The sequence below is a fragment of the Sorex araneus genome, chromosome 3, assembly GCF_027595985.1.
Source record: "Sorex araneus isolate mSorAra2 chromosome 3, mSorAra2.pri, whole genome shotgun sequence".
Taxonomy (NCBI): Eukaryota; Metazoa; Chordata; class Mammalia; order Eulipotyphla; family Soricidae; genus Sorex; species Sorex araneus.
The window spans coordinates 8,779,277-8,800,843 of NC_073304.1; the positions used below are offsets into that span (position 1 = coordinate 8,779,277).

Here is a 21,567-nt window from a genome sequence, read left to right on the forward strand (position 1 = left end):
GCCTGCTCGAGCAAATCGATGAGCAATGGGATGAACTTAGAACTTAGAGTGACAGTGAACTTAGAGTGTGAGGGAGGCGAGGTGGTAGGGGTGGGGGGGTGGTTACTTTTTTAATGCAGAAGTGTCACACAAGAAATTTATCCATAAACATCCCTATCAAGCTCTCATCCTTGAAGAGCATTTATTTGTAACCATTTTTAAAAACAGATGTTCTTAAGTAAAAATTACATTCCTGAAAGTAGTTGAGGAAACAAAAGATTTCTCTGAAAATTTGGATTTTGTCTGAGACTCTTTATTTTCTGTCTCCTGTCTAGAACCGAACTTACTGAGTGGTACTGCTCACAGTGTGAACAAAAGAGGCGTGAAAAGACGAGACCTGGACATGGAAGAACTGAGAGAGATCCTCTCCTCCATCCTGCCTTTCGTGCGGATCGAGCACATCTTACCCACCAACAGTGAAGTCCTCAGTGACACGGTGAGTCTCTCTGCCTGTGTCCCTTTCCTGAACAGAAGGTGCATGGGAATGCAGGCACTCCTTTGGAATCCTTGTAGAAGATTTCTAGTTCTTGGAGAACAGTGTGAGTCGGTAAATTCCATGAGGGCAGTGACAGATGTCTGCCTGTGGCTGGCACACGGCACAGATCAATGTTTTGGTGCCTGAGAGTTGAGTGGGTGACTGCCAGTCTTAGTTTTGCATGAGGATAGTTTCTGGGGAATGAATTCAGCCATTTGTCGGCACATCCTTATTCAAAAAAGAAAAGGTAGGAACTGCCTTTGGTGACGCTTACAGAAATAAATCAGGGAACAAGAGAGGGAGATGGTTTTGATGTAAAAGATGAATGATTAAAGGTTAATTTCTTTAATAATAGAATTTCCTCAGGGCCAAAGAGATGGTACGGCAAGGCAGGGCACTTGCAAGCTGCTCATCCAGTTTTCATACCCAGCACCCCAGATGGTCCCCCAGGCACCAACAGAAATTATCCAAGCGTAGAGCCAGGAGTAAGCCCTGAGCACTGTGGAGTGTATCCCCAAACAGCCCCCATAAGTAATAATAATAGTAATGATAGAATTGTTCATATTATTGGATTGAGGAAAAAATAAATTCTTCAAAAATTTGCTCATAGCTAAAATGTTAAATATCTCTCAAGTTTTTTTTAAGTTGCACAGAACCAGCTGGGTGTGGCCCAAACTCACACACTATTCCCCCACTCCACTCCCCAAAAAAGGGAATATTTGAAATCTGAAAAAAAGTCTTAATTCTCTAAAAAAAGCATAAAGAAGGAGGGATAATACTTCCAGGATGCAAAATATATTTAAAACGCTGATGTTTAATTTGTTTTGCTAGCATAACATATGAAAGAAAATAGTCAAGAAAAGAATCTGAGTTGATAAATTGAGCATGTAGTATTACCCAGTCACAAGTCAGTTGAGTGGAATAGGAAGATTTGTTTTATGTTAAAGCTTCATTTCACTTGTGCACAAAATCCCTCTTAGATAAATAATTAAATTATTAAATTAAACATGAGAAAACTAGTAGAAAGTAATTAAATATTTATGAAATCTGATTAGAAAAATATGTTCGGTCTCACTTCTAAGCACATACACCGAAGAAAGCAAAATAAAACAGTAATTTATCATTTTTACCTATTAGCAATTTTTGAAGTAATGCTACTAGTCCATGGGGAAACCTTAGCTGGTACGTTAGGAGTTTTATCATAAAATATTTGGGAATAACCTAAATGTCTGAAAACAAGGTATATGAAAGTGGATGATGGCGCAGCTGTTTGCAGAGCATTGTGCTGGGGTGAGCAGCACTTGGGCTGGGGAGGTAGTACAGGAGTTAAGGCACAGTTTGCCAAGTTCAGTCCTCCGTGCCTTATATGGTCCTCCAGTTACAGCCAGGAGCGAGCCCTGAGCACTGCTGAGTGTGGCCCAAAAACAACAAAGGATTAATATATAGTAGTGGCACAGTAGGTGCTAATGATAGAATAGATTTTTTTTTTATTTATTTTGATTTTTGAGGCCATACATGGCAATGCTCAGGGCATACTCCAGGCTCTGCACTCAGGGATCACTCCTGGCAGGGCTCAGGGGACTATTTAGAGTGTCAGGATCAAACGGAGTCAGCCACGTGCAAGGCGAGTGCCCTGCCACTGGACTGTCTGACCCCTAGAATATAACTTCTGAGAGGAAGGAAGGATACAGGGGCTGGAGAGATAGTGGAGGGACAGGGCGGAGTGAAGGTATGTGTGGCTGAGCCTGCTTCCATCCCAGGCACTGCCGGATCCCCCAGAGGCCGCCAACACTACAGGAGTGGCCAGAGAAGTCCTGACACAGCAGGTCCAGAGCAGCACCTCATCCTTGCACTGAGCCACCAGCCGTCGGGAGAACCCCCGTGAGGGCCCCAAGGCCTCCTGCCCCATCCCTCCCCTAAAAGAGATACAAAATAAGTCCTCTGTATGTTCTAGAATTCAGATATGTAGACGTTCACTTGAGAAACAACTAAGGAAATATATCAACATTATTATAGTTATAGAGAGAGTTGGGAATTTTTTTTTTTTTTCTAAATAATATCCAGTGTTTTATTAGTTAAAAGCTACTTGGTGGAGGGAAGGTGGCCCTTTTTGGAGAGAAGGTGGCACTGGTGCCTTTGCCTGAAACTCTGTCATGAATAACTCTGTAAATTATCGTGCCTTAATTATAGAAGGACGGGAGAGAGGAAGGACTTTGGGGAAGGTCAGGGGGCTAGTTCAAGGGTCCTGTGCATGCTCTGCATGCTGGCGGTCTGGGTTCCGTGCTCAACACCACATTGTCTCCAGAGCGCCCCAAGGAGCATGTGTTCCAGGTATGTTCAGGAGTAACCCCTGAGAACCACCAGGCATGGCATAAAAACAAATCAGTTTGCGGGACTGGCAAGTTGACTCCATAATAAAGTGTGTGCCTTTCATGCATGTACCTGATTTCAGTCCCTGCCCCCACCCCCCATCATAGCAGCTTAAAGTAACTAGTGTAAGTCTTAAATGTTTGTTGTATTTAACAGTAATAGTGAAGGACAATATTTGATTTTGCTTAAAACCTGGGATTCAAAACCAAATTGAGCCCTGAATTTAGCTTAGAAAAATAATTAGAATTTTGGTTTGAGATATATATATATATATATATATATATATATATATATGCCTTTTGGAGAGCCCAGCAAGCTACTGCGAGTATCCCGCCTGCACGCAGAGCTGGACAAGCTCCCTGTGGTTTATTCAGTATGCCAAAAATAGTAACAATAACAGGTCTCATTCCCCTGACCCTGAAAGTTCCTCCAGTCATTGGGAAAGATGAGTAAAGAGAGGCTGCTAAAATCTCAGGGCTGGGACGAATGGAGACGTTACTGGTGCCCGCTCGAGTAAATCGAAGAACAATGGGATGACAGTGACAGTGATGTTTAGCAAATGTCTATTTTTCTCTTAATTTCTTGTCTAACGCATAAGCCCTCAGTCACAGTCCGTCTGTAAGGACTGTTAGCTATAATGCACCTAGTGTGTGTTCAGTATCACATCTGCATCACTAACATTTGACCATCATGACCACCGGCTTAGAAATGGAAACCTCTGGAACTGAAGTAGTAGCACAGTGGGTAGGGCACTTCCCTTTCATATGGCAACTCAGGTTTAATTCTCACCATCCATATCGTCCAACACTCTCTGCCAGGAGTAAGCCCTGAGCACAGCTGGCTATGGCCCAAAAACATAAAGAAGTTCCAAAAGTTAGTCTAACTCATTACTTTCAATACTGGTTTGTTTGTTTGTTTGTTTGTTTTTAAACCCTCAGGGCCAGAGCAATAGTACAGCAGGTAGGGCATTTGCCTTGCACATGGCCGACCATGTGTTCCTTACCTAGCATCTCATATGATGCCCCAAGCCCTGCCAGGAGTGATCCCTGAGCACCACTGGGTATACCCAAACTAAAAATAAAAACCTCTTTATAGAGAAAAAAAAAATGGAGACTCATAGTGCCTTTTTATTGTTGAATTCTCTAGAAAATATTTAAAGTATTTTATAACTCACATACAGTTCACAGTTCCTAAAATATTTTTTTTCACGTTGACAGGATACAAGACAAACACCCATTTTGCTTGAGTTTTAAAAGGACACTTCCTTTGCCCCACTTGAATGCTAGCATGTATTTTAAGTACAGGAGGTGAGGGGCTTACTTTGCAAGAGTCCGACCAGTTTGACCCCTGGCTCATAGGGTCTGCTGAGCACTGCAGTTGTGACCCCTGAGCACAGGCAAGAGCAAGTTTTGAGAATAGCCGGATGTGGCAAAAACAGCAAAATATAATTTTTTTTTTAAATTTTTTATTCAAGTGGTGAAGTTTGAACATTGTTTTATTACACATATAGTTAAATGTATCTTGGCAGTATTGAACTGCTACCCAGGTCACTAGTTTATCTAAAAACCACTTCTTTTTTCAGATGAAAAGAGGCTTGATTAGTACTCCTCCATCAGATATGCTTCCTACAACAGAAGGCGGCAAGTCAAATGCCTGGTTACGGCAAAAAAATGCTGGGATCTATGTGCGCCCCCGTCTGTTCTCCCCTTACGTGGAAGAAGCAAAGGTAATGGAAAGTATTGAACATAGTGGGCAAGTTTGCCACGGCTGTAAGCAGATCTGTGTGTTCTTTAAAGACTTGGAAGTCACCGAAATGTCTGTGACAGGGAAAGTGACAGTAAATTCTCCTTTGCCTACTTAAGAGAATAGTTTCCTGAAGTCTAATTGTGGAGCATGTTTTTATCATTTGCAGTGTGTTAAGTCACATTTTGTATTTTTCTCCTTTTAGTTGCCTTGCGGATTATTAACATGGTTGAATTTCTTTTTGCTAAAATTTTGCTTTGTTTTTGCTAAAATTTTGCTTTTGTTGTTTGTGTTTGTGGTGTCGGGGTCAAACCCAGGGCTTCACCCAAGGCGCGTGCCCTGCCACTGCGCCTCATCCCTAACCTTGCCAAGACTTCCAGATTTCATAATTTTCAAGGTAGGGAAGGTATTCTAGAGAAGATTGTGGCCTTTCTGTCTTTTCTCTGTAAAGTAAAAGGATGCCGGAGACTGAAGTGGCCCTGACTGCAGTGTGCCCCCACCCCGCCCCAGCATGCCACACTGTCAGCCAGTCCACACCCTGCAGCGACCAGGGTCTCTTCAGCATGATCATCACCGGGCCCCGTGTGATGCCCAGGTGCACAGGTTTCTTCCATCTGTTGTTCTGTCTCGGGGCCTCCTCGCAGCGCTGGGGGGAACATGCCGTGTCGGGAATTGAGTCCGAGCGTTGCATGTGCTCAGCTTTATTGTAACTTTACTATGAGAGAGAAAGGAGGAGGAGGGAAGAGATAAAAACAAACACACACAGAAGATAGGTGCTCAAGAGAGAACATGAGTTTCTCCAAAGTGGAAAGCCAACTTCTGAGTACTTCTACAGCCCTCCTCTAGATTTCAGATACTTCAGTTGAAAAACCTTCTCAAGCAATGATTATTTCTTTGGGATAGTGGGGGGAAGTGTCAAACATTTCAGCCACTTGTCACTTGTCATCCCTTTGATCCTCGATTTGCTCGAGCGGGTGCCAGTAATGTCTCCATTTGTCCCTGTTACGTGCTAGTATAGCCCAATGTTATCTGCTCACTCCAGGAACAGGAAGAGCCTCAAATCGTTCTTTCAGGTTTTGACGAAGAAGTCTGACCATGTTGTTGGTGGGCGGTCACGCGGTCTTTCCCGTGGAATCTAGTCGGTAACAGCTCTAGTCCAGCTGTCATCTCTGAATCGCATTACGTGTCTGGCCCATCTGATTTTCAACACCTTGGCAAACAAGATAGCATCCCTGATTCTTGACCGTCGATGGAGATCAGAACTCTGGATTCCTTCTCACTTGAGTGAAACATGATACTCCTAGCATAGCTCTTTCGATTCCTCTTTGGGATACCCGAATAGCGTTCTTAGCCAGTTTGCATAGGGCCCAGGTCTCTGAGGCGTATGTTAGTGCAGGAAGAATGCTGAAGTCAAAAAGATGTGCCTGGATCCGGAGGTTCTTCGTCCTCTTAACCACTTCTTCGACACTCTTGAAGGCATTCCACACTGCTCTCCTCCTCCTGCGCAGTTCTGGCGCCAGGTCGTTTGTCATGTTGAGTTCTCGACCCAGGTACACATAGCTGCTGCATTCAGAGATGTTTGTTCCATTGAGAGCAAATGGAACCTCAGGGACTAGTTCATTTTTCATGAACATTATCTTGGTGAGATTCAGCTGCAGTCCGACCTTCCCACACTCAAGGTCGAAGTCAGCCAGCATTTGTGCCGCTTGGCTAATGTTAGGCATTAGGAGAATGATGTCATCAGCGAAGCGGAAGTGGTGTAGTTGCCAACCATCTATCTTCACTCCCATTCCTTCCCATTCCAGTCATCACATAACATTCTTGAGGGTGGCACTGAAGAGTTTCAGTGAAATGGTATCACCCTGCCGAACCCCCTCTCTTTACGTCAGTGCTCACTTCCTTGTAGAATGGTGAGATCCTGGTGGTGAATCCGTAATACAGCTCGAGGAGGATCTTGATGTACTGAGTTTGAATGCCCTGTTTGGCTAGGGCTTCGATGACCGCTTCAGTCTCAATAGAACCAAAGGCTTTCTTTAAATCGATGAACGATAGACAGAGCAGCATCTTGAACTCTTGGTCACCGTGTGGATATGGTCGATCGTGCTGAATCCTTTTTGGAACCCAGCTTGCTCACATGGTTGTCCTTTGTCTAGTGTTCTGCCTATTCAGGATGACTCGAGTGAACAACTTGTAGATGACAGGTAACAGGCAGATTGGGCAATAGTTACCGATGTCGTGGATGTCTCCCTTCTTGTACAACAGAACAGTCCTGCTGGTTTTCCATTGGACGGAACCTTGCATTCAGACAAGTAGCGTGAGAAGAGCCGAGCCAGTGTATTAACGAGTACTGGCAGCAGATTCTTCAAGTGTTCTGGTCTGGATTTGTCTGGACCAGGTGCTGTACTCGTCTTTACCGACAAAATGGCGTGTCGGATTTCGGAAGGGAGGACATTGGGAACGACATATCCATCCTGCGGAATTTGGTATGTGGGCATTTGGACGTGGCTGTCGGAGAGATCTGAGTAGAAGTCTTGAATAATCCTCTCCATTGCCTTTCTGGAAGATGTGATAGATCCATCAGGACGTCGGAGGGCAGTCATCTTGCTCTTGTAGTTGGCGAAGGACAGGCGAGCCCTGCAAATACTTTTCCCCGCTTCTGCTGCATCGGCCAACACTGCTGCTCTTCTCTCTTTGAGGTCTTCCTTTATCACTTCTCTGCACAGCTTTGCAAGCTCGGACGTTAGGTTTTGGTTGCCTGAGGCTCGTGCCAAACCACGTTGGCAAATGAGCTCAAGAGTTTACGAAGACAGGTGTCTGTGGCTTTCCCACTCTCGGCATTTTTCGTGCAATCATGGGAGTGCCGCCCTAAAAGCCTACATCCCTCTTGGAGAGCCCGGCAAGCTACAAAGAGTAACCCGCCCACACAGCAGAGCCTGGCAAGCTGCTCGTGGGGTATTCGATATGCCAAAAACAGTAACAACAATGGGCCTCATTCACCTGATGCCGAAAAAGCCCCCAATATGGCAGCATTAAGAAGGATAAGCAAGGAGAGGCTGATAAAATCTCAGGGACAAACTAGACTGCCAAAACTAAGAAAGACTAAAATGACTGTACTTTCAATGCACACACGCTGGCATCAGAAGCATCCATCGAGGACCTGATAGTACAAGCGCAAAAGATCAAGTACGACATAATTGGTCTGACCGAAACGAGAAGACATCAATCACATCACGCCATTTTCGACACTGGAGAAGAACTGTTCCTCGGAACATGCGTTAACAGAGGCGTCGGTAGTGTTGGTGTCCTTGTCAACACAAACTTGACCATGAGCATTGATTCATCTGAATGCCTAACAACCCGAATCGGACAATTACGCTTGAATAGATGTGGCTCACTGCCAGCAGTTTCTGTCTTCGTTGTCTACACACCAGCATCCAACTATGATGAAGAAGAAATTGAGAAGTTCCACATGGAACTGGAGAAGTTCTATGAAGAAGACCACACCTTCTATAGGATCATTGTTGGTGATTTTAATGCCAAGATAGGACCAAGAAGGTCGCCCAAAGAACACCACATTGGGTCCCATGGACTAGAATGGAACGAACAGGGTGAGAAACTGTCTGAGTTCATCATGTTGACCAAGACCATCCACGGTAACTCACAGTTCCAGAAGGCTGAGTCTAAACGTTGGACATGGGAGTCTCCCGGTGGACAGTTCCACAGCGAAATTGACCACATCAGCCACCTGACCCAACTCAAATAGCAGAGCCAGAGTCTTGGTACTTGAGGCCCTAGGTTGGATCCCTGGAACCTCATCCTCCCCACAGCACTACCCATTGTGAGCACCACGATAATTTTTTTTTTTTTTGTGAAGTAACAGACTTTATTTAGAAAGTCTTAGGGAAGGAGGAAGGGATAAGTGGAAAAGGAAAACCAGTAGGAGTAACGCGCTCAAGAAAGAATGCGGGCTCCTCCAAAGATGGAGAGAGCTCTACACACATCCTAGCACTGGACACGAAAGCATGAAAGTACACATCTCAAGGGGGGAGATGCGGGCGACACATGTGCTCGGCCACATGGCACAAGCAGCACATGGGCTCAAGCAGCATATGCACCCACGATAATTTTTAATAAGTAAAACTCATAAGGACTATGGAGGAGATGGTTCAAAGGGCTGAAGTCACATGCGTGGTGACACAAGGTGTCGTCATCCCTTGCCCCCCCACCACCACCCTTTGCCTCACATTCCACCATGAAGCCCTAACCACTGGAAGCAGTAAGTTCCCTGGATAGGACAAGGGTGTATGATACAGTCCTAATTTGATGATGTCGAATTATCATTTCAGTCAGTGCTAGACGAGATGATGGTGGAACAAACAGATCTTGTGCGTTTGCGGATGGTCAGGATGTCCAACGTGCCAGATACGCTGTACATGGTCAGCAACGCTGTGCCACAGTGCTGTCACATGATCAGCCACCAGCAGATCAGTAGTAACCAGTCCAGCCCTCCTTCAGTTGTAGCCAACGAAATTCCAGGTAACTGTATTTCCGTGATCACTGTTCACCTTTTGTAACTCCTTCATAGATGCTGCCACTCTTTGCATTCCAGTACCCGCTGTGCACTGACCACCTTAAAGAGTGCACACTTCTGGGGCTGGAGCAATGGCACAGCGGGTAGGGCGTTTGCCTTGCACGCAGCCAACCTGGGTTCAATTCCTAGCATCCCATATGGCCCCCTGAGCACTGCCAGGAATAATTCCTGAGTGCATAGGTAGGAGTAACCCCTGTGCATCGCCAGGTATGACCCAAAAAGAAGAAAAAAAAAAAAGAATCCACACTTCTAAGCTAAGAGTTTAAGAGTTTTGTATTGTATTTGCATTGACCAATATCAGTGCACATTTGTCATTTTACCCAGGTTTCTCCATCTTACTTCTCTTCTGTCTTGACCTGCAAACTAATCCTATGTTATAGCTATTTTGCACATTGTGGGATGTTCACAGCTTCACCGGCCAGGTCTCGCCCCATGTCAGTGGTTTGTGTGTACATGCGTGCTTCATGTACACATCCATACATGCATGCTATCACCACCTCCCCACACCGCCACCCGCTCCCCCGAAATTCTTTTAGAAATAGTCTTATGTTTCTAAACATTGCCAGATGTCCTCAGTGGAGTCAGAATCACATATTGAGAACCACTGGTTTAGAGGAAATTGGATTTGTTTGGTTTTGGGTTTTTAGTTTGGTTTTCATTTTAGTTTTTGAGTCACACCTGGTATTGCTCAGGGCTTACTCCTGACTCTGCACTCAGGGATCACTCCTGGCAGTGCTCAGGGGATCAGATGGGTGTCAGGACCAAACCCAGTCAGCGACATGTAAGGCAAGCACCCAACTTGCTGTACTGTCACTCCAGCCCAGAAATTGGATTTGTTACAGGATAGTTCTCACATTATCAGATCCTTTGGGGACAGTATTATAATATCTTTTGAGATTGATATGTTCCCAAAATGTCATCACCCTTGTTTTCCCTGAGATCCTGTCTCCCAAGATCTGCTTTGTGAGTTTTATTATGTAGACTTACATGTTACATGTTAGAACTCTGAAGAAATTATCCATAGAAGTATAACTGTCATGTCTCAAACACTTTCGAGCACTTTAACCAAAGTTTTCTAGTGGCATTTTCTGGAGAAGAAAGAATAGAATAATACAGGCATCAGGAACTCTTGCCAGTTACCCTCACAAGATTAAAAGGAATAAGTAGGTAGCATTATTGAAAATGTCATTTTTCTGCTTATCTACTTCACTTAATAGGAGACAGTGACGGGAAGTTTAATTGAGCACATTTATTTTGTTCTCAGGTAATGTCTGATCAGTTGTTGACTTGTCAAATTTAGCTGCTACATATTTATTTGAATTGTGCATTGATTTAAAATATAGAGAGAAATGGGTCTAGAGAGATAGTGCACAGGGTAGGACTCTTGCCTTGCACACAGTGTCAACCCAGGTTCGATCCCCAGCATCCCATATAGTTCCCCCAGCCACACCAGGAGTGATCGCTGAGTGCAGAGCCCTAAGCACAGCCAGCTGTGGTCCAAAAACAACAACAAAAATAGACTGTGGTCTAACATAATACAGATTGAGAGCTGTTTGGTACAATCAAGAACTTTGGGAGCACGGTGAAATGTTACTTGTAAATGTTAAATAATTTGAAAAAGTATTGGAGGTATGTGAACTGCTGTGTTGCCGGGCCACTAAAAATACTGTGGGAAAACGTGTCCAGTAGCTGCTATTTCCCTGGGCTGGGGGCCGGGTGGTCTTCCGCATAGCTTGGGTGTTCTGCTGACATGTCCTCCTCCCCCAGTTCCTCGCCTGCTCATCATGAAGGACATGGTCCGCCGTCTGCAGGAGCTGCGCCACACGGAGCGGGTGCAGCGGGCCTACGCACTCAACTGTGGCGAGGGGGCCACCGTGAGCTACGAGATTCAGATCCGAGTGCTGAGAGAGTTTGGCCTGGCAGACGCGGCTGCAGAGCTCTTGCAGGTAGGAGCCCTCCCTCAGTCTCGGCCCCGGCCAGGCTTTGTCGGAGCTCTTCCCGCGGAGCCCTCCAGCCCTCACGCATCCTCAGGACATGCTCTTTGCGTCGGGTAGCCAGAAGGCTGCCCACGAGAGAGAGGCAGTGTGATAGAACGGGCAGAGCACATGCTTAGGACTGAGAACTGGGTGGGTATCCTGGCTCCACTCCCTGACCGGTTCATTGAGAGCAAGCTCCTTTCTCACCGTGAGGATCAGTTTCCGAACTGTAACTTGGGTGAACCAAAGATGGGGTGCTCTGTGTGTCTCGTGTCATCAGTGGTCGCTGAGTTCTGCTGGGTGTGTGAACGGGGTGATAGGGAGCAGGGAAAGCTGACCCTACATCCTCCCCTTTCCTTGCTTGGTCGCTAGAGCGTGGGTTTTGGTCAGCTACCAAACTGAGGGGTCTTCCCATGCCCTCTCCCTCTCCTTACTTCCAGACAGTTTTTGCATGACGTTTCAAACCTATGAGCACAAGAATCCATAAATGAGTTGTTTGTCTTTAAACAAGCAAGGGAAAATTCATTTCTATTAATCATCACATACAAAAAACAATGGCATTGGTTTTGAAATGAAGCTACTAGCATTTATAATCTGCTCACAGCCACTAAATCAGAACCTGAAAAATGTGATTTCATCTGAGCAAGTGATTGAACTGTTTTCTTACTGCTCACTCCGCGCCCCTTAGTCTGATGCTGTGCTCTGCCCTGCCGGGGCCTCACCGCCACATCTCCAGCCCACAGCCTTGGGTTCGATTTATCCATTTTCATTGTGTTTTTTTTCTATTCCTAACATGGTCTTATTTTCTATTTGTTTCAGTGTTCTCTGATATTCTGAATTGTATGTTTGATATCTTAAATTGTATTTAAGGCTTATAGTTTAAGTATCCCCATAAAGATTTATCAAAATATGGAGTGACCATAGTTCTATCTGTTAACGTGTAGTGGATAAAGAATAGATTTGTGCTCTTCATTGTCTTTTTGGGTGAGAAGTAGGTGGACACAACCCAGGAGACAGCTCCGAGGTTGTTGAGAATCAATGCCCCTGTTTGTCCAGGGAGCCTCGATGAGTGATATGTTTGGCCCCACAACCATCTGGATGGGCCACTTTAGACCCCGTGCCTTTAGATGCCCTCAGCTCACTGCACATTAAACACACTATGCTGCGTTAATTTGGAGTCGGGGGTCGGGGGTAGCTTTTCTTTTGGTGTTTTGCTTTTTGAGCCACGCCTGGGAGTCCTCAGGGATCACTCCCGATGGTGATCGGGCGACCATATTTGGTGTCAGAGATCCGACCCAGGTCAGCCTACCACGTGCAAGGACAACACCTTAGCCCTAGACTGTCTCCAGCCCCCAGCCTCACTTCTTGAAGACGTGGATTTCCTGGTGGCCAGGACACTCGGAACTTGCCCCCTGAAGAGCCTCAGTCACGTGCTTTCTGCAGCTTGGTGCAGATGTAGCTGATGGGCTTCCAGAGACCCTCCCATCACAGAGCGTGAGGCAGCACCACTCTCCCGCAGGGGCTGTCTCTGGGCAGCCATCCAGGCAGCGGGTGACATCACACTGCCAGGAACCTGCTGATGGCGGCCTCGAACCCCGGGCCCCATGGGTGTCGTTTTCATTTTGTTCACGCCTGACCTTTCTGGCTGTGCTGCTGGCCATGGTTGTCACTCAGACTGTTACACACCTTGTCTCAGCGCTCGCGATGGTCTGCCCTCCGTCAGTTGAGGTGTTCGCTGAGGGTAACTGCAGCCTTGCTGGAGGTTGCACGCTTTCATGTTGCTTCGACTCACGTGGCCATGATGTGGCCAGAAAGCACCCGGCAGGGTGGTCAGGATCACGCTTGGTTCATGGGGGACCCCAGGACCTAAACTCATGACCATATCCTTGTGCAGCAAATGCTCTAAGTCCCTGCTGTCCCACCAGGCGCTGGTTTTTATTTTAGACTGAGAATATATAAATGTATTTTGAAAGACCTAGGAGGGTCCTCATTTATATGCCTCTCTTCCTTTGATATTTAATAGTAATTTGTTTTCTCAGCAAGAGCATGTTTGAATTAGGTTTTGTTTCCCATGTTTTTGCATGAGCCGTAATCTCTTGTAAGAGGTTCCTGGCCTGCTGCTGGAACAATTGATGCAGCAGCTCTTCTTGATGTAGTATCTCAGATGACCGTGTGTGCCCTGTCTTCTGTGCTATTGCAAAGGTCATTTTCCCTTGGACTCCTGACCTGACCTCGGACCATGCATTGTACCTTTTACTCTCGCTAAGTGTTTTCCTCATTATTTAACTTCCCCAGTCCCCACATTCCCATCTCGGAAATCCGCTAACATGTATGCTAATTCGTCACTTTCCTCCTTTTTAGAACCCTCACAAGTTCTTCCCGGATGAACGTTTTGGGGACGAGAGTCCACTCTTGACAATGAGGCAGTCACAGGCCGGGAGGTGTCGCGTGAACAGCACCCCTGCAGCAGAAACCATGTTTACAGACCTGGACTCTTTTGTGGCCTTTCATCCGCCCTTGCCCCCTCCGCCGCCACCGTACCACCCTCCAGCGACCCCGCTCCATAACCAGCTCAAGGCCGGCTGGAAGCAAAGACCTCCCAGTCAGCAGCCGTCACGGTCCTTTTCCTACCCCTGCAATCACTCGCTGTTTCACTCCAGAACGGCCCCGAAAGCTGGCCCCCCTCCCGTCTACTTGCCAGGTGTCAAAGCAGCGGCCCCTGATTGTACCACCCCCTCCGGGCTGGGGAGACAGACGGTAGCTGCTGCCACGGCGTCCTCGACGATAGCACCGGAGAAGCAAGTGGTGAGTTAGCACTCGAGTGGTTCGCCTGAAGCTCTCGAGCCGCCAGGAGCAGTTCCTCTGCAGAGAAATCCCGCCAGGACCCCGAGGGGCGCAGAGTGCAGCCCATAAGCCAGGCTTCCCCACATGACCCTCACACCTGGTTTTCCAATCCAGAGATTGGTTTTTGGCCCCCCTCCGCATGGTTGTAGGCAGGTTAGGAATAAATGGGGGAGGGGGGGGAGGTTGGGGCTACATACCCAGCAGTGCCCAGGGACTGTGCTCTGGGAACCCAGGGCAGTACTGCAGAGCAAGCCATCGGTGCTGTAACCTCGTGCAATGCACATGCCTTACCGCCAGCCCTAGAGTAAATGATTTTTTGGTAACATTGGCACAATTGAAAATATTTTTTTCAGGGGCCAGAGAGATAGTACAGCAGGTAGGGTGTTTTCCTTGTACATAGCCGACCCAGGTTCAGTCCCCAGTACCACATAATGGACACTTCCCCCCCCCCCCACCCTGCCAGATCTGATGCAATTAAAAATCATTGCACACCCGGGGCCGGAGCTATAGTACAGCGGGTAGTGTATTTACCTTGCATGTGGCCAACCTGGGTTCGATCCCAGGCATCCTATAGGGTCCCCCAAGCACTGCCAGGTTTAATTCCTGAGTGCAGAGCCAGGAGTCACCCCCGAGCATCACCAGGTGTGAGCTAAAAAGCAAAAAAATAATAATGATGATGATGGCACACGACAGTCACAATTTTTATTTTTTGCGAAAAAAAATCACATAAAATTTGTGACAGTTATGTAGTAAATACAATTAAACATGAGGACTATGAAAAGGAGATTGGAAAAGGGCTGGTATAGGTGAGTAAGAAAATAGGGGTATGTGGAGGGAGAAGTTGAGTGTTTTCATTTGCAGATACTCAGAAGGGGGTAGGGCACGGTGTACGCACAAAGCAGATGATCACCATGCTCAGTTCAAACGGATCTGCAGACTGCCCCTGACTTCCCTACAGTGCATTTGCCAGATGCTCTGATGCAGCCGGAGGGGCACGTTCCTGACAGCTAAGTGTGCCTTTTCTGCAGGGACAAGGGGGCAGAAATAAGTCCCCATGATGGTCTCAGCGTTTGGCAAACTCACCCATGAGAATACTCATTTTCCCAGGAGTCGCTTTAGTTACTGCAGGCAGCTAATAACTTCAGTGAGATCTTGGATTTTTCCAAGAATGCGCTCATAAATGCTTGATGAGTACATTTTGGGGAAAGAAAATACTTTTTTTTTTAAATATCTTTTCTTCTTACACCTTGTTGTCTATTGTGCCATCACCCCCAAAGCTCCCCAGAAGAAGAAAATATGGTTAAAGTTAAAAGTGTTTAATACACTGAACTTGAACTTCTACCCTTCAGGCCCTTGGTTTTATAAGATCCTTCCGGTCTTAATTGTAGTAAGAGTTAACCTTAGTGTCCACCAGTAGGAGAAAAGTTAGGTCAGCCTTGCCTTGCTGATGCAGTGCCCAGTGCCACGGTAGCGTTGTCAGGGCAGAGTGCCAGGATGATGCGTGTGTTCAGTAAGAAAGGTGAGGAGAGCTCACTCTGGAGAGCTCGGGTAGCGGGTTGGGTGCTTCCCTTGCGCAGGGCTAACCCAGGTCCGATCCCCAGCATCCTGTGTGGTCCCCAAGTACTGCCAAGTGATCCCTGAGCACAGACCTGGGAGTAAGCCCTGAGCACTGCTGAGTGTGGCCCAAAAACAAAAAGGAAAGGCAAAAGAAATACTTCGAAATTCTAACAGCGGTTATGTCCGTTGGAAAGTTAGTTACTGGGGAGTTACTTTCTTTTCCTCATGGTTACAAACGGGTGCGATCCTTCCATAGTGAGGACGCGGGGCCCAGGTGGCACTCAGAGGCCTGTGCCCGAGTGTGGGAAGCACCGGCCTGGAGCGCGCCGAGTGGGGGGGACGGGAGGTGCCCATCTAACCCGCCTCTCCCTTCGTCTGGCCGCAGTGCGCGCAGCCCGCCCTCAACGACCTGATGCCGGACATCGCCATGGGGGTGTCCACACTGTCACTCAAGGACCGGAGGCTTCCAGAACTTGCTGTGGACACAGAATTGAGCCAGCCGGTGTCTGAAGTCGGACCGGGGCCGTCTCAGCAGCATCTGTCCTGTGTCCCCCCGAGACACCCGCACACGTCTCGGAAGAAACACGCGCTCGAGGCCCAGGCGGAGGCTCGGGAGGCCCAGCAGGAGTATCCGGACTTCTACGACTTCTCCCACACCGCCTGCAGGCCGCCCAGCCCGGCCCCCGGCGGGCGCAGCCCCTCCCCTGCCAGGGCCGGGTACCTGGGTCCCGACCTGTATAGCCACAGCAAGGCGTCGCCGAGCGGCGTGAAGCCCGCCTACCTGCCCAGCCAGGCCTCTCCGAAGAAGCAGGAGGAGGCCCGGAGAGACGGCCCGCGGTCCCCGGAGCGGCACCCGCACCCGCAGAAGAGCGAGCCCACACACCTCGACGTCCTCGAGCAGCCCCCGCGCTCAGACCTGGCCTCCGCAGCCCCCGAGACCGCGGGCGGCGCGGCAGGGGCCCCGGCCCACGGCAGGGGCCGAGCGGCAGGGGAAACGGACCTGACGTTCGGGCTGACGCCGGGCCTGCCGCCCCTCCCCGCCGCGTGTAGCTCCGAGGTGCCGGAAGAGAGAGCCAGCCGGAGACTGGCAGAGCCGGGGGCCCCGGGGCCCGGAGCCCCGAGGAGTGCACAGGTGGAGAGGGAAGACTCGCTCAGCAGAGGGAGGAGGTCCCCGAGCAAGCCCGACTTCCTCTACAAGAAGTCGGCCCTCTGAGAGCCTCCCCGTCGGCCGTCCGCGCGGGGGCGGTGAAGCGTCCCTCCTCGGGATGCGCCAGAAACTCACGGGCAGTCTGTCGATGCCAGCGGATCACTCGGTCTCACATCCTTCTGTTCTCTTTTCTGTACATACATGTTGATTAGACATGGCATGCTAAGAGGGTTATTTTGAATGCTGCATCTGTCTATTTTGTGTTGAACAGTTGTGTGAGGAAACGTTTTTAAGAGCAAGCAAGCTGCCACCTTTCCCCCACCCTCTTTATAAATGATGGAATTCTTTTGCACTTGTACATCTATTTTATCTGTATTAATTTTATATAAGTATGTTAAACTTTATTGCCACATTTAAAGGACTGTATTTTCATACTTTTTTGCATTTTACCTTTCATCTACCAATTTTCACTACTGTGCAGTGGATCGCACAGCCAAGATGTATTTTCTTATGAGATATTTCCGTCTTTATTTTTTAATTATAGAAATTCCAAAGAACAGCACATCAAAATGCTCCTCTCTTCAGTAACTGTCTTAAGTTCAGAAATCTTCCTGCTCAGTCGTCAGAAATCTAATGTCATTCTTGTTTTGTTTTTTTCATTTTTACCCAAGCGGGGAGCTGGTTTGTGCTTCTCCAGCCAGAGTCCCATCAGAAACCTGACGTGTTCTGGCTCCGTGAGGAACAGGAAGGAGAACAAATGGCCGTTCACCCCCAGACAAGAGCTGCGGCTCTGCTCACTGCGGGTGCCGTTCCAGAGCAGGTCCGTTTCCTGGGACCCGAAAGCCGTGGGGTCTCCGTCACTCTGGGGGCTGCGTCTGCGGCCCAGATGCGCTCGCTGGAGAGCGGGCCCCGCTGCCGGCCCTTGTCTTGCTCTCTGTAGGAAAACTAGAAAACAAAAGGGCTTCAGTCACAGGGATGTCATTGGTCATTGATGTTTGTAAGTAAGCAAATGCAATTTTTATTTTCAAATGTTTTTCAACATGTGTTTGAATTTTGGTGTCCTACTTTAAAAAAAAAAAAGTTCATTGTATAATGCATAACGCTCTGTCACCAAAAAGAGAGAGAGACAGAGACTCCCCCTCCCCCACCCCAGTGAAACACTCCATGTTCGACTCGAACCCAGGGGGACACTGGTTGGGGTTTGACGGAACCACTGAGCACACGGGGTCTTTCAGGTCCTCTCCGGAGAAGGACAACACAAGAGCTAAAGACTTCTCCTTCCTCTCCGGTGTAAATACACGCGCCTCTGAGTTTCCCCGTCACCGTATTTGAACACTCACTTTGTATTTTACACACATAGACACATACACAGCCGGAGCACCTGAAGAAGAGGGTCTCTGAGCACCCCATCGCGTGCAGGGTGTCTGGGCCCCTCTTCCCTGTGTCTGTATATAGATAATGGAACTGACACACTCGCTCATACTGCAGGCCGAGGGAGCCGGGAACGCCGCGTGCTCTCCATTCGCTAGGTTTCCGTTGGTGTCGCAGCTCTGAGGTTTCTCTTCCAGCCCTGTGCTCCTGTACCCTGTGGATGTACACTCAGGAATAAGCTGACATTACAAGCAAAGTCCTAACCGTCTCAGATGGGAAACCGCCAAGCGCTCGCCCGCGTGTGTGGGACGCTCCGGGCCTTCCGTGAAAGGTAGAAAAGCCAGGACTCCGCTTATTTTTTAGGATGTTTGGCTCTTCACTATCAACGATGGCTCTTGGGAGCCAGTTCCCATCATCTGTCTTCAGACCCAAAAGTCGTTCCTTCCACCCTAGCCCCTGATGTGTATTTACGTGCCGGTGTTGACCTGAGCTGCTGCTCTGTTCGCTTCTCCATTTCTGTTCCATGTCCAGGCGGCCCTGTGCCAGGTCTGCAGCGGGGCAGAAATGTGCATCACTTACCTGCCAGGGGTGTTTATTTACTCTTGGACCAGAACCTTGGATGCCAATCAGTAACTGTGCTGGAAATGGAATCCTCTTTCACCTCCCTAAAGTGTTTGTAAAAAATCACTGTTCCCTGTTGAATTGATGGAGCTTGCTTGGACTGGTCTCGCAGCTTAGCAAGCGAACCTGTGTGTGTAGAAACTAGCTTTGGTCCTTGGGATTGTGGACTGGCGTGACCTGCAGAAAGTGAACACGTGGCTGGTTTGTGTGTTAAGGTCAGTGAAGTGCACTTCTTCGGCGTCTTGTGAAGTCCTTTCGTTACTAGGGTGTGTTGACTAGCTTCGTGCCTATAGCCTTTGAACCCATCCCATGTCCCTTTTTTCTTGGCTCACCAAGCATCTTTAGTCTCTGGTGAACTAAGGTCATGAGAGGTCTGTGGAAGACTGCTCTCGGGAAACAGAAGTACAGTGATCTGTGTCGTGTCATATCCCAAGTCCCAGCCTGCTCCTTCTAGAAAAACACAGAGAAAACCAAATCGCCCGGCTGTCCTACGGCTTCGACAATCAGGCCCTCAGACAATCTGGAGCCAGAGCGGGGAGCCTCTTTGCTTCTAAATCCAGCTGTTCTCTTTCTTCTTTTGTTTTGGGATGTGGTGATGAGGGGAGCTCATAGGGAGCCTGCGTCTCCCCGAGAAAGAGCTGAGGTTCCCCGCATCTCCCTTGCGCCCTGCAGCTTCCCTTCCCCTTCCGTCCTGGCGTCCCGATCGCCCATTAGACTGGAAGAGTCCTCCGTGTTCATCTTTCCTGTCTCCCCTGACCTTAGCCTTGGCTTTGGCTTCCACAGACACTGTTGTCAATCCAGTTGCATTTTTCTTGGCGTTTTTTCCGAGTTGTTGCTGAAGTTCTAGAAAAGACAATGCCTGCCCGGGCGGTTGGCGGGGGCCGGGGGGCACAGCATGCTCAGCCGAAGCTGACTCGAAGCTGACCCCCAAGGGGTCATTCTCCATCCCTCAGCTCCTCTGCCAGCTTCATTGTTGGCACGGTTCATTTGCCTTTGAGGGGATTGTGTTTCACGAGACACATATAAGACTCTTGTTTTGCAATTCTGAGGCACTCGTCTGCTCTTTTACCTGAGGACTGAGTGCAAAGGGAAATGTTTTGTCTGACTTGTGAAAAAAATCATTTTGTCGGCTTCCCACCTCCTGTGGGGAGCTGTTGTGAGCAGCATTGACGGGTGCTATTCTTGGTTGGCAGCGGCTTACTTGGTCTACTCGGTCGTTCCCTTTCCAACGTCCTCACCGATCATCTTTCTACAAGAGTTATGTGCACATTGCTAACAGGTATTTTACTCTGTTCTGTGAACACTGTCTCTATGAAACATTGTCCTTTGTCTTCGAGATGGCAGTCGCTGCTGTGTCATTGTATTGGCAAGTCTCTTTTGATTTTTCTATCTTCTAGGAAACCCTCAGACTGTGTTAACCTTCCATATGCCGAATATTATAATGCTGTGGCCGTTTTCTAGAGAGAGGTAATTTGCAAGTGTGTGTGTCTGGAAAAATAACCTTTTTGTGTATGTGTGTGGATGTGGGTCTGAGGGACAAAATCAGCTCTGGTAGCTGCGTCATGTACCCACATGTCACTCTGTTTCTGGGTCCCGTGGCAGGTGGCACCACCGCCTGCCCTGAGATGGGGTGGTCGAAAGAGTCAAGATTTCTGAACTCCACTTGCTGTTTCGGCGCCACCTCCGTCTGCCCTGGAGGTGGCGCCTGCCCCCACACTGCATTTCTTGTGGTTGTGCTGTTACTGGTATAAAGTCAAGTGCCTTCAACGCTAAAGGCTCAGAAATTTTTCTTAACTGATCTCACGTCCTATGCAAGTGTTTTCTACAACCTGCATAACCAGTACTTTGTAAAACTTGTTTACGCTTCAATTGTACATAGTGTTTTTTAAAATAAATATATAGTATTTTTATTTAGGTACCTCCAAACTTGAATTCGTCTGTGTGAAGCATTGTAAAACGATACATTTCTCTTTTGAGTATCATTACAGTTGTACAAAGGTTTTCACTGGTTCTATTTTTCTACCGTTACTCAGCATGTAACACTGACTTTACCCTACATATAGTTGGCATTTCAAATAAACGGCTTGTATAGAAACTGCTGTGTCGGGCGCATCTATTGGAGCAGTGTGGCCTGCATACCACACTCGGACTGCCTGGGAGGTGGGGGGCTTTGGGGGCGGTTCCCCCTGTTTCTGAGAGTTCAGCTAACCAGGGGCTTTTCTGTTATCTAATTGAGGCATTTCTGAATCCTTTCAGAAATGGGAGCCCAAAGTTCCTTATGTCAGAGCCTCCCGGGGAAGTTAGCATTCTGCCCAGAGTAGGGTTTGCTGGGCCACGGGGTCTGTCAGCGAGAAATCCAGTTGTTTGCCAGGGACGGCTTGGCGCCACACCCAGCAATGCTCAGAGCTTTTTTTTTTATTTTTTCAATTTATTTATTTATTTATTGATCTGCTTTTGGGGTCACACCCAGCAATGCTCAGGGGTTACTCCTGGCTTTGCACTCAGGAGTTACTCCTGGCGGTGCTTGGGGAACCATATGGGATGCTGGAAATTGAACCTGGGTCGGACCGCATGCAAGACCCTCCCCGCTGTGCTATTACTCCAGCCCCATCAGAGCTCATTCTTGACTCTGCACTCAGGGATCCCTCCTGGTAGGGTTCAGGGAACCATATGTGGTGCCAGGAATTGAACCCAGGTCAGCGTGTGCAAGGCAAGTGCCCTGTCCACTGTACTATGTTCAGCTCCGAGAGATCCAGTTGTATCTCAATTGATGGGAGTTTGGCCAGAGATTTGGAGCTTCTCTCCCACTTCAGAGCAACTTATGAACATGTCT

The 21,567-nt window shown here is 48.1% G+C and overlaps 1 protein-coding gene across 2 annotated transcripts in view; it reads left to right on the top strand.

Moving 5' to 3' along the window:
• Positions 1–20,823, top strand: part of BTBD7 (BTB domain containing 7) — a 95,104-nt gene extending 74,281 nt beyond the window's left edge. The window contains exons 6-11 of one of the 2 annotated variants that reach the window (XM_055131015.1): positions 315–475; positions 4,467–4,610; positions 8,974–9,163; positions 10,986–11,164; positions 13,556–13,999; positions 15,981–20,823. In XM_055131015.1, coding sequence (XP_054986990.1) covers positions 315–475; positions 4,467–4,610; positions 8,974–9,163; positions 10,986–11,164; positions 13,556–13,999; positions 15,981–16,808 — 1,946 coding nt within the window. In that variant the 3' untranslated portion in view covers positions 16,809–20,823. Of the gene's footprint in view, positions 1–314; positions 476–4,466; positions 4,611–8,973; positions 9,164–10,985; positions 11,165–13,555; positions 14,000–15,980 lie in introns of those variants that run through there. The other variant, XR_008629179.1, reaches the window with a different exon arrangement.
• Positions 20,824–21,567: the final 744 nt, after the last annotated feature.